At 49.0% G+C, this 16,959-nt stretch overlaps 1 protein-coding gene across 2 annotated transcripts in view; it reads left to right on the forward strand.

Annotated features, from left to right (window-relative positions):
* TNPO3 (transportin 3) overlaps positions 1 to 16,959 on the forward strand; it is a 223,501-nt gene that overhangs the window by 51,108 nt on the left and 155,434 nt on the right. For both annotated transcript variants that reach the window (XM_033959585.1, XM_033959586.1), the window contains exons 7-9: positions 3,253 to 3,391; positions 13,785 to 13,931; positions 15,628 to 15,735. In XM_033959585.1, the coding sequence (XP_033815476.1) occupies positions 3,253 to 3,391; positions 13,785 to 13,931; positions 15,628 to 15,735 (394 nt within the window). The remainder of the gene's footprint in view (positions 1 to 3,252; positions 3,392 to 13,784; positions 13,932 to 15,627; positions 15,736 to 16,959) is intronic.

Consider the following 16,959-nt stretch of genomic DNA (forward strand, 5'->3'; position numbering starts at 1 on the left):
TCAGCGAAATACAATAAGTAGATATTCAGAGGAAATACAGAGATCAGAGACCTCAGGAGGCAATAGTATAGAAATACAATTTGCTGAGTGAAAATGTAATATGTACATTTTAGTAGGTAATGTCCGACAGGACCTGTTGGGGATAAATAAACAGAGTAGAAAGACCTAATGTACGGACTCCTGTGTATATTAACAGAAGCAAGATTATCCAGGTAAGAATCTAATCTTTCAAAGAGCACAACAGAACTTGGGAGATTTTTCCCTCGTTTTGTCTGCTCCGCAAGGCCTTTTTGCTATATGGCTGCCCACATTTTTCAAAGAGCAGCCCATATCCTATATGTGATTTGGAGCCAATATATGCCCAAGTTTTTGTCCCACCCATGCGTGATTGTCTTTATGGAGTTGTGTTGCATAACAGCCAAGCAAGTAGCGATGTCATGCTTCAGAAATGACTAAATCTTGGCATGAATGTGCCTGTTTCAGCAGGGGACCAGCGTGAAGTTTGCTGCTCCATTTTCTTGCCTGTAGTGGACTTGTAAGACATTCATTGTCTTTTGAGTTCCTTATTTCAGGCTGGAGACCCTGAGGAATATTATTTTTGCAGTTTGTGTGGGAGTTATCAGAGTGATTGGTTCTCATCTCAGACACTAGTCTTTTCAGCTGGTGAGCCCATTGCCTGGAACATGTGGCACAGGGTAGATGAAAGTGCAGTGGTCAATCCCAACCACCTGGAGATGAGGGCTGTAAGAGAGCTCTCGTCTCCTTCCAGTGCTTCTTGCTTGGAGGGAGGGGGGTGCAACATGTTGGAAGTTTTGACGTGTTTCAGTGAGCAAGCAGCACCTGCCGATTGTGCATATAGTTGGGTGCTGAGAATATCTAGGCTGACCATCTGAGCAGTACTCCTTGGATCTTGGAGAACGGTCATTTGTGTTTGAAGAGATATTAGCAACTGGTAAGGCAGATAGAATTCATGGTGTTAGGCCAGAATGTGACGGTTTCACTCTTCTTCAGTCAGAGGAAGGAACGGAACTTGGCTGATCTGGATGCTTTGTTCCAGGAGTGGCTGTTGATGGGCCTTTTCTGTTTCCTCCATGGCCATTAGGTTGGGTCTTGTTGAGGGTGGCAATGTATCTAGGGCTTGTAGTGCTGGTGACTTGAGTTTGCATCCAGGTAGGAGGGGACATGGAACTTCACCGGTCAGAGATCTGTTCCACCAAGGTCTGGTGATCCTGGATAATCAGTCTTCCTTCTGTCTTACAGCTTAGCTCTTGAACAGGCATGTTTGAAGAACAAGGGCTATAAAGAACTGGTGATTTCCATGCTCCTACAAATGTTGATATGTTCCATTTTTTTAGCACGCTTGGCAGATTTTTGAGGACTGGTATGAAAAGCAAGCAGTCTCACCATTTTGGGTCTCGGCCCAGATTTTGCTGTTTTTGCAGGAATGCCTTACAGGTTTGGTGTTAGTTTCATTGAAGGCGCAGGTAGCGGCAGTAGCCTATTTTCATGGGCAAATTGAAAGATTTCTGCATTTCCTCAAAAGAGTGGCACACCTGAAACATCTGGTTTGGGGTATTGTACTGGAGTCTGAATCTAGTATTGGGGATGCTGGCAATTTCACCCTTTGAGCCTTTGTAATCACTTTCCTTGAACGTGATCTTTGGAGTCGTTTGTTTGAAATTGCAAGACAGAAACCTTTTCTTGCGATTTATAAAGCAGGGGGTGTCCATTAAAACAGTCTCTCCCTTTCTCTTGAAAGTGATTTTGGCCTCTTGTATCGATCAGGGTGATTTCCTTGTCATCCTTTCGTCAGCAAGATTGGTAAGGAGAATTTAGTGTCTGTAGGGTGCTCCTGCAGTATGTAAGTGGCCAATGAGTTTTACAGATTTCTATCATCTCTTTGTGGTGTTCATAGGTGCCAGGAAAGGTGAAGCAGCTGTTAAGGCTTGATGGATTAAGGAGGCAAATGTCTTGGTGTATGTGTTTCAAAGGTTGTACAACTCCTTATTTCTATAGCGCTGCTAGATGTACACGGCAATGTACATGAGCTGCCAGGGGGTCTGTGGGCACACTTGATCACGGGGATGGTGGCATCTTGGGTGGATTGCAATCTGTTCATCAGTAGTTATTTGTAGAGCTACCACCTAGAAAACTTCGCATTCATTTACAAAGCATTACAGGTTGGATGTTCAGGTTTAGGGAGGATGCAGCCTTTGGGGTAGGAGTCCTCTTGGTGGTGGTGGTCTTCATCCTACCCAGTTTGAGAAGTGTTTTGCTACATAACACAAGTTCTGGACTTTTTTGGTGGGACCAAAAAGAATGAAATATTTGATCTTACCTGATTTTTTTTATTTTTTAAAGTCCAATCGGACTAATCCAGATTCTTGCCTTGGATCCTAGTAACTCTTGTAAGACTTCTTTTCCTTCACCGCTTGGTTACTTCTGAGTCTGAAACTCCTGGTGTGGGGCAGGAAAATCCTAGATTTGTCAGTCCTTAGGGGCAGGTGATCTCTTGAGAGGTTGGCATTCTTCACTATCTAGGAGAGGGATCGATTTATATTTGTTTTGTTACAAATGTTACTGGGGAGCTGGAGTTGCACAGTGTCTAATAAAGGGCAGAGTTCACAGTTCTACAGTCTGTCTTCCGGTTGCTAGCTAATGAACATAGCCCACAGTGATCTGGACTGATCTTTTGGGACTCAAGGAAAGAAAGTTATCATGTAGGACCAAACTTTTCTATAGGCGCCTATGTACTTTTATAAAATAAGCACCGAGAATTGGACTCAGTAACTCATAAATTTATACCTGCTCTAAAGAGCTTGTAAAATTGTGTATATTCTCTTTCACATTCTCTACTCAAATTATGCCCCACGAATGCCTACTCACAGATTGCATAAATATAGGTACGTGTTTTCTATGCACCTCTTTTTTTATGCATGTTTACCCGTGTGAAGTTCTATAAAACCCTTTTCCATGTGTAAAATGTGCTTGACACATGGAAAATGACAATAACACCTATGGTGCTGGCAGAACATAGATCATGGAGCTCCTTTTGATGTTAGACTGAGCAAGGCCATAAGCTCAGTTCTGTACTTGAAAACTTGCTGATGAGAAGTAGCTGTGATGAGTGCTAGCAGCGTGTGCCGATATAATTTGTGGGATGTGTAGATGATTGTGTCTGCATTATGGTTTGTTTTGGGGTCCTTTTTTTCTAATTTTGTTTTATTCTTCAAACTTCTGCTTCTCAACTAGGGTCCTAAATTATTGCCGCATTTTTACTGAACTCTGTGAAACTTTCCTGGAAAAAATAGTTTCAACTCCTGGCCAAGGACTAGGAAATCTGCAGACTCTGGAGCTGTTGCTGATCTGCGCAGGACACCCACAGTATGAAGTAGGACTGAATGTGTTTGCTTTCAACATTAGCTCTGATAAAACTGTTCCCCAGATAAATGTGACCATGATTGTTTGATTTTTCTCATCTTTGGGAATGTGTTGAACACACTGGATGGACATGAAATGGGTTATAAATGGGGGTTCTATCGTTCCTTGTTTATGAATTGTAAAGTTAATTTTTTTTCCATCTAATTAGGGGTCTGCTGAGAGCATTTTTTAAAAAAAATTGAGCATTTCTGTTTTCATTTCTCAAATGCTATCGCTGGTTATCCCAGGACAAGCAGGCAGCATATTCTTAACGTATGGGTGACGTCACCGACGGAACCCCGGTACGGACACTTTTAACTAGAAAGTTCTAGTTGACCGCACCGCGCATGCGCGGGTGCCTTCCCGCTCGACGGAGGAGAGCGTGGTCCCCAGTTTCTTCGTTTCCGCGGAGCGAAGAAGACGCATGTGCTTTCAACGGCTGTTGAAATCTCCTTCCTTGCCTTCCCGCTCGCGTATTTTCTTTTCTTTTACTTTTCCCTTTGGGTTTTTTTGTTTCGTTCAAAAAAAAACAAAAAAACATTATTAATTAGTTTTTTTTTTCCTTATTTTTCTGGCCGGCCCCGGTGGGGCCTGTTGCCAACATACAGGCCTCCGGGTTTGATTTTGCGGAGGCCGTATTTCCATTCATGCCCCCTCAGCCGGACTTTAAGAAGTGCCAGCGGTGTGCACGCCCGATCTCTCTCACTGACCCACACAATTGGTGTTTACAGTGCCTGGGTCCAGAGCATCGGGCTGACACCTGCACCCGCTGTGCCACTCTTAAAAAATGTACGTTAAAAAATCAGCAGATCCAGCAGAATATTCTTTTCGGTACCGGTTCTGCCATGGAATCTGCCACACCATCGACGGCGCCACCGAAGTCGGCACCGACTACATCGACACCGCCTGATCCTTCCTCGGGGTCGATAGCGCCAGGTAAGCCGGCTAAGAAGCCTTCCACTTCCCTTGAGCGCCCTCCTGCCACAACGGCGACACCGGTCCTCCCGGCATCGCGCTGTCCCCGCAAACGCTCCGCCCCGATATCGGTGAGTGCCTCGTCATCGGCCTCCTCATCGCCGGGGCGTGAAGCGGCACCTATGGTACCGAAAAAGAAAAAAGCGGTACCGGTGCCTCCTCTGGACGACCGCATAGTGGCCATACTCCAAACCCAATTGCAGGAGCAACTACAGCAACAGCTCCAACATCTGTTGCCGGCAATGTTGGCCCCGCTACTTCCGGTACCGGACCTGCCCGAGCATCGCTCCATAACACCGGAGTCCACTCCATCGGTGCCATTGAACACATCCATTCCGGTACTCTCGGCGGAACCCATTAATCCTCTCATTCAACTACGATCTGACGCCGATCCTCCCCAACATCGGGAACGGCACCAGGCTCCCCGAGACCAAGACCGGCACCATTCTTCTTCCCCCGGTACCGTCTCCATGCGTTCTGGCAAATCTCTCTCAAAGACTCGCCACGCAGAACCATCCACACCGCCGTCCTGTCCCACGCACCCCGACGTCAGGGACCTGGACCTATGGGAGGAATCCCAACCCGGTACCGATGAGGATCCTTCCTCATCCGATGAGGAACCTTCCACACTTGATACCGGTTCCAAGCCTGAACAATCCTCGTTCACCAAATTTCTTCGAGAGATGTCAGCGGCTCTCTCTCGTTCCTTGTTTATGAATTGTAAAGTTAATTTTTTTTCCATCTAATTAGGGGTCTGCTGAGAGCATTTTTTTTTTTAAATTGAGCATTTCTGTTTTCATTTCTCAAATGCTATCGCTGGTTATAGTTTCCAGGGGGATGAAATCCATGAGTTTGTGCAGCTAAAGACTAATCTGCAGAAAAGGCATAAAATGGAAAATGCAAGGGGAGAGGCATGAATGCAAACCTAAAATCAGAAACCAGAATACAAAGAGGGACATATACTAAATTTATAAAAATATGGGGGCCATTGACAAAATATTGTAATGAATAAATAATTAGATTTTTCTTCTTCTTTTCTTCTTTTCAATATCTTTTATGAGACACACATAGAGGGGGGGTAGTGAAAATAATTTTTACATAATATGATTTAATATAATATATAATATGTAATATATGATAGAAAAGTAATAGAAGGGTGGGGGGTGGGAGAGGGAATAAAAATATATTTAGAATATGATGTATTAGATATAAAAGTGATATTGTGTATTCATAAATTGTATTTTAATATTTTGTACACTTTATGTAAAACTTGAAAATAAAAAATAATAAGAAAAAAAAAAAAAAAAGAAACTATTTTTATAAATCAAATATTTTCTAAATGAAGTCTTTCAGTTTTATACATTGGGATGAGCATGATAGTGGAAAGTTTTAACTGCTCAGCATATAAATGTCTTCCTGCAGTAATCAATGCTAATTTGTATTTTCCACCTCTTATACTTGTACAATACTAGTTTTTTTCCCCTCCTTTCCCCTTCTTTATCCTTGCCAGAGCAGATTCCTTTGATTTCTAAATTTGTTTATTCGCCATGTCTTTGAAGCCATCTTTCTCTCCTATCTGCCTCTTTCTCCCCAACATTGAAGGCACTTTTTTATCTTTCTGCTTTCAAACTTAAAATGTACTTTTCTCTTCTTTAAAACAACATTATCCTAGGACAAGCAGGCAGCATATTCTCTACATGTGGGTGACGTCATCCACGGAGCCTCAACGCGGACAGCTTTTCAAGCAAACTTGATTGAAGATTTAAAGTTTGCTGGTGCTGCACCACGCATGTGTGTGTTTGTCTTTCCGCTCCACTAGAAGGCGCATCCCTTCTTGTGGTCTTCAGTTCTTAGTTTTCTGCGGAGCCAGAAAACCCTGTCGTTTTTCTCTCCGTGTTTAAGTGCCTTTCTAGCACTGCGGCTTCTTTGTTTTGTGCAGAAGTTGCAGTGCGCCTTTTTGTTTTCGTGCTTTTCGTAAAAAAAAAACAACACCTTTCTTTAGCACTCTCCAGACCAGTAGAGGTTAACTTTACGAATGGGTATATATCTAATCATGACCAGCAGGTGGAGACTGAAAACAAAACTTTGGGACAGTATATACTATCCTCCCTTCTCTATTTCCCTCAGTCTTCTTTCAGTCTCCAGCAGGTGTTGATGTGATCTGTACCCATCTCCCTTGGTAGGGCTGTTGGAATTTCTTTAGGGGGTTTATTGTCCCTGTTTTTGGCCGGACGGAGCTTGGGCGGACTCTGTTTGGGGGTTCGTCCGACCTCGGGGGTGTCAAACCCGGCGGGTCACGAGCGGGGTCCCTCCCCCCACTTCCTCCACCTCCCCACATTTTTTTAGAGGAGCCTCAGCAGTAATCCTTGCCCCCTAAATCAAGCAAGGCATATTGCTTCGAGAGCCTGTGGAGTCTGTTCTGTAAAAAAAAAAAAAAAATCCTGAGGTAGTGCTGGTCTGGAGGGTTGTATCCCTTTAAGAAAACTGTATTTTACTGTATTTTTTCAACTAACCGGCACTTTTTTGCAGCTAGGTCGCGTATGGAGCAATGAGCACTTCTAAAGGGAAAAAGTGCTCATTGTGCTCCAGACGCGAGGCACTCGCGGCCGGCCTGTGCAAGCGGTGTTCAGGCCGGTGCGGTGGAGGAGCTCTGTCGGCAGCGGCTGCAGGCGCCCAGAGCTCCCCGCCGATGGTGCCTCGCGAGTCGGCAGGGAACGGTGGGGAAGCCCGGTCTTCTCCGACCGCCCACGGAGGGAATCCCCGAGCCGCCGACGGTCGGGTTTTAGAGGATTCCCTCTCCGCTGATTTTTTGACAGCTGATGCCGGCTTGCCTGCTTTAGCGGCTGAGACTATTCAGGTTTCTCAGCCGCTTCAGGCTATGGAGGGAGCTTTTTTGGCGGGAAAACCGCCATCTTCTCTGTCTGGCCCCTCCATTTTGTCTTCCACCTCAGGTGACCTTCCCCCTGTTTTGACTATGCAGGGGCAAGGTTCTGCTGGGTCCCCTGCTGTGGCAGGGAGTCCCTTGGGACCCTCGGGGGGGTTTTCTCCTGAATTTTTCTTTTCTTTATGCAGAGCCTATTTTCAGGCGGCTGGGGGTCCCGGTTGCGCCCAGGGGGTTTCGGGGGGTGGGGTTTCCTCCGCGCTCCCTGCGGCTTTGCCTCTCTCGTCTGACGTGACGTCCCCTCCGCCGCCTCCCTTGTCCAAGCGTCCGCGGGTGTCGTGGGACGAGAATTTGTGGTCGGAGGAACGTGTCGGTCTGGAGGAGGACCTGGACCCTTCGGAGGAATTCCAGGACCCTCTGGAGGGGACGGAAGCTGGTGGCGGGTTGTCGGAGTTCCCGTTCTCCAGTGACGAGGCGTCCGTGGTGCGCCTTTTTCAGAAAGATGAGCTGCCTGACCTTATTCAGCAGGTTTCTTCGGTTTTGCGTTTTGAGGACGCGCCGCCGGAGACTCCGCGTGTGGGGGACCCCCTGTTACGGGGGATCCGTTCCGTTTCCCGCTCTTTTCCTATGCATCAGGATATTCGGGATATTATTCTGGAGCAGTGGAAAACGCCGGAGACGCCGTTTCGGCTGGCGCGCAGCATGGCTCGCCTGTATCCCATTCCTGAAGGGGATCGGGCTACGTTAGCTTCGCCAGTCGTGGATGCGGTGGTCTCGGCAATTTCCAAGCGGCATACCGTGCCTGTTGAGGGCGGTTCTGCCTTGCGGGACGCTGAGGAGCGCAAATTGGAGAACATCCTTAAGCAAAATTTTCAGGTCTCTGCCTTTGGGGTCCAGGCGGCTATTTGTGGGGGTCTGGTCGCTCGCGCGGTGTTTCGGTGGGCGGAGCGGGTCTTGGATCGAGAGTCTGACGACTGGTCTCTGGTGGATCAGGAGGTAGCGAAGATTGAGATGGCGGCCTCATTCCTCTCAGATGCTCTCTATGACTTGGTGCGGATCTCGGCTAAGTCTATGGCTTTTGGCGTGGCCGCAAGGCGTGTGTTGTGGCTGCGCGCTTGGGCGGCGGATGCTGCGTCCAAAGCTAAGCTTACTAAATTTCCCTTTCGGGGGTCGTTTTTATTTGGAGAGGACTTGGATAAGTTGATTCAGACTCTGTCGGACTCGAAAGTTCCCCGTCTGCCGGAGGACCGTGCCCGCCCGGCGTCTCGGGGGGGTGCGGCCCGAGGGCGTTTGCGGGAGTTTCGCAAGTATCGCCCTGGGCGTGGGGCTGCTTCTTTCCAGTCTCCGGGGTTTTCCCGGGGTCGGTTCTTCCAGCGCATGCAGCCCTTTCGGGGGGCCCGTCGGGGGGCAGGGAATCCCTCCGCCGGTTCCCCCGCTTCCCGTCCTGCACAATGACGCCTTGCCGGCGCCCCCTTTGGTTCCGGTGGGGGCCCGGCTGCGCGATTTTTTTCCCCAAATGGGCCGAGATCACGTCCGATCAGTGGGTCCTGGAGGTGGTGCGGGACGGTTATGCCCTGGAGTTCGCCCGCTCTCTGCCGGATTTTTTCCTCGCTTCTCCATGTCAGACTCCTGTGAAGAAGCAGGCGTTTCGCCAGACCCTTCAGCGCTTGCTAGATCTCAGGGCAGTTGTTCCAGTGCCCCCTCCGGAGTGGGGCACGGTCAGGTACTCCATTTACTTTGTGGTGCCCAAGAAGGAGGGGACCTTTCGGCCCATCCTCGATTTGAAAGGGGTCAACAGGGCTCTCAAGATTCCCTCTTTCCGTATGGAAACTCTGCGGTCGGTCATTCTGGCGGTTCAGCCGGGGGAGTTTCTCACTTCTCTCGATCTGACGGAGGCCTACTTGCATGTTCCCATTCGGGCCTCTCATCAGCGTTTCCTGCGCTTTGCGATCTTGGGTCGGCACTATCAGTTCTGTGCGCTTCCCTTTGGGCTGGCCACGGCTCCTCGAACGTTCACCAAGGTGATGGTGGTCGTCGCGGCAGCCTTGCGGTCGGAGGGCATCCTGGTACACCCCTACCTGGACGACTGGTTAATTCGGGCAAAGTCGTTGCAGGAAAGCTCCCGGGTTACTGCTCGGGTGGTGGAGTTTCTCCGGTCGCTGGGCTGGGTGGTCAACCTTTCCAAGAGTCGGTTGGTCCCGGCTCAGCGTCTGGAGTACCTAGGGGTGCTGTTCAACACCTCCTTGGGGAGGGTCTTCCTCCCAGAGGCCCGGGTGAGCAAATTGCAATCTCAGATTCGCCTGCTTTTGGCGTCCCGGTGTCCTCGGGTGCGAGATTTCCTCCAGGTCTTGGGGTCGATGGCGGCGTCCCTGGACGTGGTGAGGTGGGCGCGGGCCCACATGCGTCCTCTCCAGTATGCTCTACTCCGGAGGTGGTCTCCCCAGAGGCACGGGATGGATGTTCCGGTTCCCCTGCGAGGCTTGGCGCGCTGCAGTCTGCGTTGGTGGCTCCAGACCCCTCACCTAGTTCAGGGGGTGGGTCTGGATCTCCCGCAGTGGACGGTGCTCCTGACGGATGCGAGTCTCCTGGGTTGGGGGGCTCAGTGTTTGGGTCACTCAGCACAGGGCACCTGGTCCGCGGAGGAGGCCGCCTGGTCGATCAACGTGTTGGAGACCAGAGCGGTCCGTCTGGCGCTGTTAGCTTTCCACTCCCTGTTGCTGGGCAAGTCGGTCAGAGTGCTGTCGGACAATGCCACGGCGGTGGCTTATGTCAATCGTCAGGGGGGCACCAAGAGCACTCAGGTGGCGCAGGAGGCGGCTCTGCTCCTGGTTTGGGCGGAGTCCCATCTGCTGGACCTCTCGGCCTCTCATATAGCCGGAGTAGAAAATGTTCAGGCAGACTTCCTCAGTCGTCACTTCCTAGATCCAGGAGAGTGGTGTCTCGGCGCCGGGGCGTTTCATTTGATAGTGCAGGCTTGGGGGCAGCCCCTGATGGACCTGATGGCCACGGGTGGCAACGCCAAAGTGCCCCGCTTCTTCAGTCGTCGCAGGGACGGTCTGGCCGAGGGTCTGGATGCTCTGGTCCAGCCGTGGCCAACGGAGGGGCTGTTGTATGTGTTCCCTCCTTGGCCGCTGGTGGGCAGAGTGCTTCTGCGCATTGTTCACCATCCGGGTTTGGTGGTGCTGGTGGCGCCGGATTGGCCTCGACGTCCGTGGTATGCGGATCTGGTGAGGCACCTGGTGGCGGATCCTCTTCCTCTGCCTCTCTCGGACGACCTTCTGATGCAGGGTCCCATTCCCATGTTCGACCCGTCTCCCTTCTGTCTTACGGCGTGGCTCTTGAAAGGGGTCGCCTTAGCAAGAAGGGATATTCAGATAAGGTGATCTCTACACTGTTAGGGTCCCGGAGGCTTTCTACCTCTCGGGCTTATGTGCGGGTTTGGCGTCTCTTTGAGGAATGGTGTCGGGCGCGGGGAGTGACCTCTTTTCGCGCTTCTCTGCCTTACATTCTAGAGTTCCTGCAGGATGGCCTGGATAGAGGCCTGGCTTGGTCTTCTCTCCGGGTTCACCTTGCGGCCCTGTCGGCTTTTCGAGGGTTGGTGTCAGGTCAGCGTTTATCGGCTCTTCCTGATGTGATTCGGTTTTTGCGGGCGGCCAAGTTGCTTAGGCCTCCCCTACGGCCCTCGGTTCCCTCTTGGGATCTTACTCTGGTTCTCTCTGTTTTGGTGCGTCCGCCTTTCGAGCCCTTGGACGACTGTTCTTTGAAGGACCTTACTTTGAAGGCGGTCTTTTTGGTGGCCATTACTTCTGCTAGGCGTGTTTCTGAGCTGCAGGCTTTCTCTTGTAGGGCTCCCTTCTTGGAGTTTTCTAGGGAGCGGGTCGTCTTGCGGCCTGTTCCTTCCTTTCTGCCGAAGGTTGTTTCTCCTTTTCATGTCAATCAATCGGTGGTTCTCCCGGTCTTGGGTGGTCGGGAGGGCTCTTCTGAGCAACGGCAGCTGCGCAAGTTGGATGTCGGTCGGGTCCTTCGCTCTTATGTGCAGCGGACCCAGGAATTCCGGAAGTCCGATCATCTCTTTGTCCTCCTGGCGGGTCCTCGTCGGGGAGCTGGCGCTTCTAAGGCTACTATTGCGCGCTGGATCAAGGAGACGATTGCTTCCGCTTATCTTCTGAAACAGCAGCCTGTTCCGGAGTTTCTCAAGGCTCATTCCACTCGGGGTCAGGCGGCTTCTTGGGCTGAGTCGTCGCTCGTGCCTCCGGTGGATATTTGTAAGGCTGCGGTTTGGTCCTCCTTGCATTCTTTTGTTAGACATTATCGGGTTGATGTTCAGGCGCGTCGGGACGCGGTGTTCGGTGAGCGTGTTCTGGTATCGGCCCTTCGGGGGTCCCGCCCGTGAGGGGACTGCTTTGGTACGTCCCATTCGTAAAGTTAACCTCTACTGGTCTGGAGAGTGCTAAAGAAGGAGAAATTAGGTTCTTACCTGCTAATTTACTTTCTTTTAGCTTCTCCAGACCAGTAGAGGTCCCCACCCTGTCTGTTGTTGTTGTTGTTGGGGCTGTTTCGCGGGCAGTTTTTGTTTTTTGCTGCGGGTTCTAGTATTTTTGTAGGGCCGGGGAGAATTAAAGAACAGCGGCTGTGGCTCGGCTGGCTTAGCTGGCGAGCTGTGGGGACATTTTCCTTCGGGTATTTCTCCTCTGCATTTTCCAACAGCATTTGGGTATGTTATTTGTTACTCCTGTTCGGAGTATTGTTTTCTTCCTGTTTTCCAGTTCTTGGTTCTGCTTGGCTATTCGGCAGACTGAGGGAAATAGAGAAGGGAGGATAGTATATACTGTCCCAAAGTTTTGTTTTCAGTCTCCACCTGCTGGTCATGATTAGATATATACCCATTCGTAAAGTTAACCTCTACTGGTCTGGAGAAGCTAAAAGAAAGTAAATTAGCAGGTAAGAACCTAATTTCTCCTTTTCAGATTCGGCATTCGGGGGCTCCCGGGTTGCAGTGGCCTCTTGGCTTCGATCGGCCAAGGCCTGTTTTTTCTCTATGTCCCGGCCTCTTACCGGGTTTAAAAAATGCACCCAGTGCGGTCGGCTGTTGTCCATCACCGACCCGCATCGGTGGTGTATCTTGTGCCTGGTGGCTCATCATCTGACCGACGCTTGCCCCAGGTGTACTACCTTTCAGAATCGTGCCCTGCGTCATCGTCGGGCCCGCATGGCTGAACTTTTTGCAGTGGAGCTGGCCCTGGTTTCAGCTCCGGTCTCGGCCCCGGCCTCGACGACCTTGGCCCCGAGTAAGCTGATCTCGGCCTTGAAGGGATCGACCTCGGCCTCGAAGACCTCGGCTCCAGGTAAGTCCCCTCTTTCTTCTTCAGGATCGGCGCTGGCGAGGAAGCCAGCCTCGGAGTCTCCGGCCTTCCATGGTGGGAGTGCGCTCCCCCCGGCCTTGTCGAGACAGTCCAAGCGTGCTTCTGCCTCCTCGAGGTCGCCCTCGGTGGAATGCACTGCTGCACCTGATAGGCCTTCTATGGTCTCGGTGCCTGTGTTCCAGGATATGCTGTGGGTCATGATATCCTCGGAGCTCTCCTCAGCTTTGGCCTGCTTGACCCCGGCCTCGACCTCGCATGCGGAGGACCAGCCTGAGTGTCGTGTTGAGGCCCCTCGGGGAAAGGTGCGTTGGTCTCGATGTCTTTTCTTCCTTGGACTCCTCGCCTCGGGGCGTTCTTCGCCTTTGGGGGCGCCTTCGGTCGAAGCGCTGGTCGGGGCGTGTCTCGACCCCGTCTTGTTGCTTGGCGAAGCGGCCCCGGGACTCCCCCTCGAGGCGGGGCCGGTCCCTGGGTGTTCGCGGGGCCGAGGCTCTCCGGGTCTCGGAGTTGTCTTTGTCCAACCCCCGGTTGTTTAAGTCGCCGGCCCGGTCCGGGGCTCTGCTCCGGGGGGCCGAGGCTTCGAGAGGGTCCCCCTCTTTGTCCCGAGGCATGTCTCCTCGGCGGCAGGCCTCGGTGCCTCGGACCCCGGGGTCCTCGCCTCGCATCCCTCCCACCTCCCCGGGGTTGGCTTCTTTGCTAGCTATCTGAACTGAAGACTACGAGGAGGGGATGCGCCCTCTAGTGGAGCGGGAAGACACACACACATGCGTGGTGCAGCACCAGCAAACTTGAAATCTTCAATCAAATTTGCTTGAAAAGCTGTCCGTGTCGGGGCTCCGTGGATGACGTCACCCACATGTAGAGAATATCTGCCTGCTGTCCCTGGATAACACCTGTTACGGTAAGTAACTGTGCTTTCTGTGCTCATTTTTGTACTGTTGTGTAATATAGCTATGCAGCCTTCTTTTAGGTTTTCCTGTAGTTCATGTTTGTGCTCTAGCTGTACTTTTTTTCTCACTTCAAGAATACTATGTGGAAAAGCTAACTGTATTTACACTGATATTTGCTCCCAGTTTTGGAAATGTCAGCTGCCACTTGTGGTAATTTTATTTTATTTTTTTTCCTTGTTTGTCTTTATTTCCTGACAGGTTGCAGAAATTTCTTTTAACTTCTGGTATAGGCTTGGAGAGCATCTGTATAAAACAAATGATGCGGTGCTACATAGCATCTTCAGAGCCTATATTCAGAGGCTTCTTCATGCCCTGGCTCGGCATTGCCAGCTTGATCCTGATCATGTGAGTTGCTTCTGCTTCATCGAAGTGTATCGAAATTGGCTGTATTCAGAACTTCCTAAGCCAGGGGTAGGCAATTCCTGTCCTCGAGAGCTGGAGCCGGGTCAAGTTTTCAGGATATCCACAATGAATATGTATGAGATGGATTTGCATGCACTGCCTCCTTTAGATGCAAATCTATCTCATGCATATTTATTGTGGATATCCGGAAAACCTGACTTGGCTCCGGCTCTCAAGGACCGGAATTGCCTACCCCTGTCCTAAGCAGTTCTATTAAGAGGAAAATGAAGCTAAAGGGGAAGAAAAATAAGACAAGCATTAGGCTAAGGGGTTTGGTGAGTTACAATTCAACTATGGACACTGGTTGCCGTAGGACCTTATGTGTTACCAGCTAGGCTATTTACTTGGTTTTCGCTCTTGACAACAAATAATGTAGAAGCAGAATTTCAAGAGCTGCCACACTGTTCTGATCAGGAACACTTGTTAGTAAAAAGGTTTCAATGAGCTGAAACAATGCTGATGCTAGGTACTTTCTGAGGTTCTGGTTTTCATTATCATTTATAGGGAGGAAAAACCCTGGCAAAGGGAAGCAACTTTCTAAGGGGAGCAAACAGGTAGTGAGGGTAATTTTCAAAAGCATTTCTGCATATAAAACAACACTGTACATGTGGAATATAGGCTTTTATAAAATTGGTCACCAGGTATGTTCAGTAAGTATATAAAGAAGGTACAAGTTTCCAAAACTTTCCTATATTATAAAGGCAACATAGGCATCTGTGCACCTTTTTATAAAGAGCTATCCTCTGTATCACACATGCCCTCATACAGATTTACACCTGGCATGCATTTAATCAAGTCTGCTCAAAAAAATGTGTGCTCTTGTCAGCATGCATTTTTTTTTTTGTATTTGTGTGATCAGTCATGCAAATTTGATAGCCAATTTTTGCTTGTAAAACATGACTTGCTTACAGAAAATGTTTTATAAAATTACCCTCAAAGTTGAGATTGAGCAAGAGCCATTTCTGGGGCATATTTGAGGAAGAATTTGCATTTATGCAAAGACTTTTGAAAACATGTACAGCATGTGCAAAAATTTAACTGATCAAAGGTGTGTATGTGTGTGTTACTACTTCAGGGAAGTATTCTGGAAATCTGATGCAGCCCATACCCATATGAGGAAAAAAATGTGGGTACATTTTATTTGGGTGCACAGTTATAAAATTTCCCCCTTTTAAATTGAAACAATGAGTAAGTGATGGTAGTAACATTACAACATGGTCTAAGTCTCGTCTCTCTGCTCCCATTAGTGGATCCATTTCACGTTAGCAAAGATTCTGCATTTGTAAACTCCAGCTATCTCTGTATAGCTACTTCCACCATCTAAAAGATTTCTGTTCACTGTATGTTGTCTTTAACAGCTGTTGAAGTTTTTTTTCCAAGTCCTACGATCATTTCTGAGCTTCCTCCACCTTGTTTTAACTCAATCCATTCATGAGATCTACAGATATAAGGCTGAAGGTTCAACTGTCAGATCTACTTGCTTCTATCACCACACCCTATGGTTTCTGTGAATGGAATCTCAGGCTGGATATATTTACCCTTTTTCTCATTTGTAACTCTGTCCCATGTAATCTCTGTTGATGGGTTCTTGAGATGGTTGTAGTTTCTTCTCTTGTTTCATCTTGGTGATCTTCCTTAGGAGGGTGTCCCAGAGGAAACGGATGACTTTGGAGAGTTTCGCATGAGAGTGTCAGACCTGGTGAAAGATTTGATCTTCCTGGTTGGGTCTATGGAATGCTTTTCTCAGGTAAGTATTGTGGAGGGTGGTGTCGTGTATCAGGAAAGTACACAGACTTTTGCAAAAATATAGGGATACTGTGCTTAATTTTCAAGCACTTGCCCATCTTTATAATCTGAAATTGATCAACTTCAATGATAGGGGATAATCTTCAAGTTGGGGGCATAGACTGTGGTTGTTAAATAACACTGATACATAATGGCTGGGACTCTTGTCCCACCTGTGTCTTCTCCCAGGGGCTGTGAGTCTTGTCTCCACCGCATCCCCACTCCCAGCAGCTTGATGAAAAGGAACTGAGCTCAGGAGTCAAACCCAGACCTTCTACATGGCATCAGCACTGTCATTAAACCTGGGCCACAATCTAATTTTTTTTGTCAAGGAATTCTGTATTCCATATACAGCTTAATGTTAAATCATTTTTTTCATTCTTTATACTGCTCCTATGCAGTTGTCTAGAAGCCATGAGAGTAACCAGAATATTCAAGGACATATATTAGATCCAATTGGATACCATATTGTGTAATATAAATGCTTACTCCTTATCCATGCCAGATTAGCCCAAAAGAGTGGCATGTATAAGTCCTATTGCGACAGCTATGAGTAGGCCACTCTCTGAAAGACTGTAGACTCAGATTGCTGGTGGAGCATAAACTGAGTCTAGGAGATGCTGCAGACAACAGTCCTTCAGGGCTGATTCCCTTCTTCCACCCTACCCCCAGAAATGCATGAAGGCTAGGAATGGTGGAGGCTGGTCCACAGAGTTCAGGTGGTTCTGGGTCACTTCCCCTGCCCCCTTGTTGGGATTTGTGGCTGCTGTGTCTACTATCTTCCTTCCCTACTCTTAGAAGAGGGCCAGATTTAAGTTCCTTAAGAGCTAATGGATTAAAGGTTTTTGGAAAAAAAAAGTCCTCCAGTGAAACCTCTTCCCAGACTGCGTGCTGAATCTGGATATGGTGGGGGTGAGGGGTCAATGCTCAAAACTACCATTGGTGTTAACATAAGGTTAAAGCCAGGTTTGCATGCACATGCAGCTATGCTCAGAAAAACTTAAATTTTTTCATGCACGTTAGTGCAGGAAATTTCATGCCAGGCTTAAGAGGTGCATTTATTTCATTTCATTTATTACAGATTTATAAACTACCTTATATCAAGGTGGTGCACATAAATACATATCCCCTTCTCTTCCTCCAACCCAACTCCCCTCTCCCCACTGACAGCCTGATCTGATCCAGC

This window comes from Geotrypetes seraphini, chromosome 9 (assembly GCF_902459505.1).
Source record: "Geotrypetes seraphini chromosome 9, aGeoSer1.1, whole genome shotgun sequence".
Taxonomy (NCBI): domain Eukaryota; kingdom Metazoa; phylum Chordata; class Amphibia; order Gymnophiona; family Dermophiidae; genus Geotrypetes; species Geotrypetes seraphini.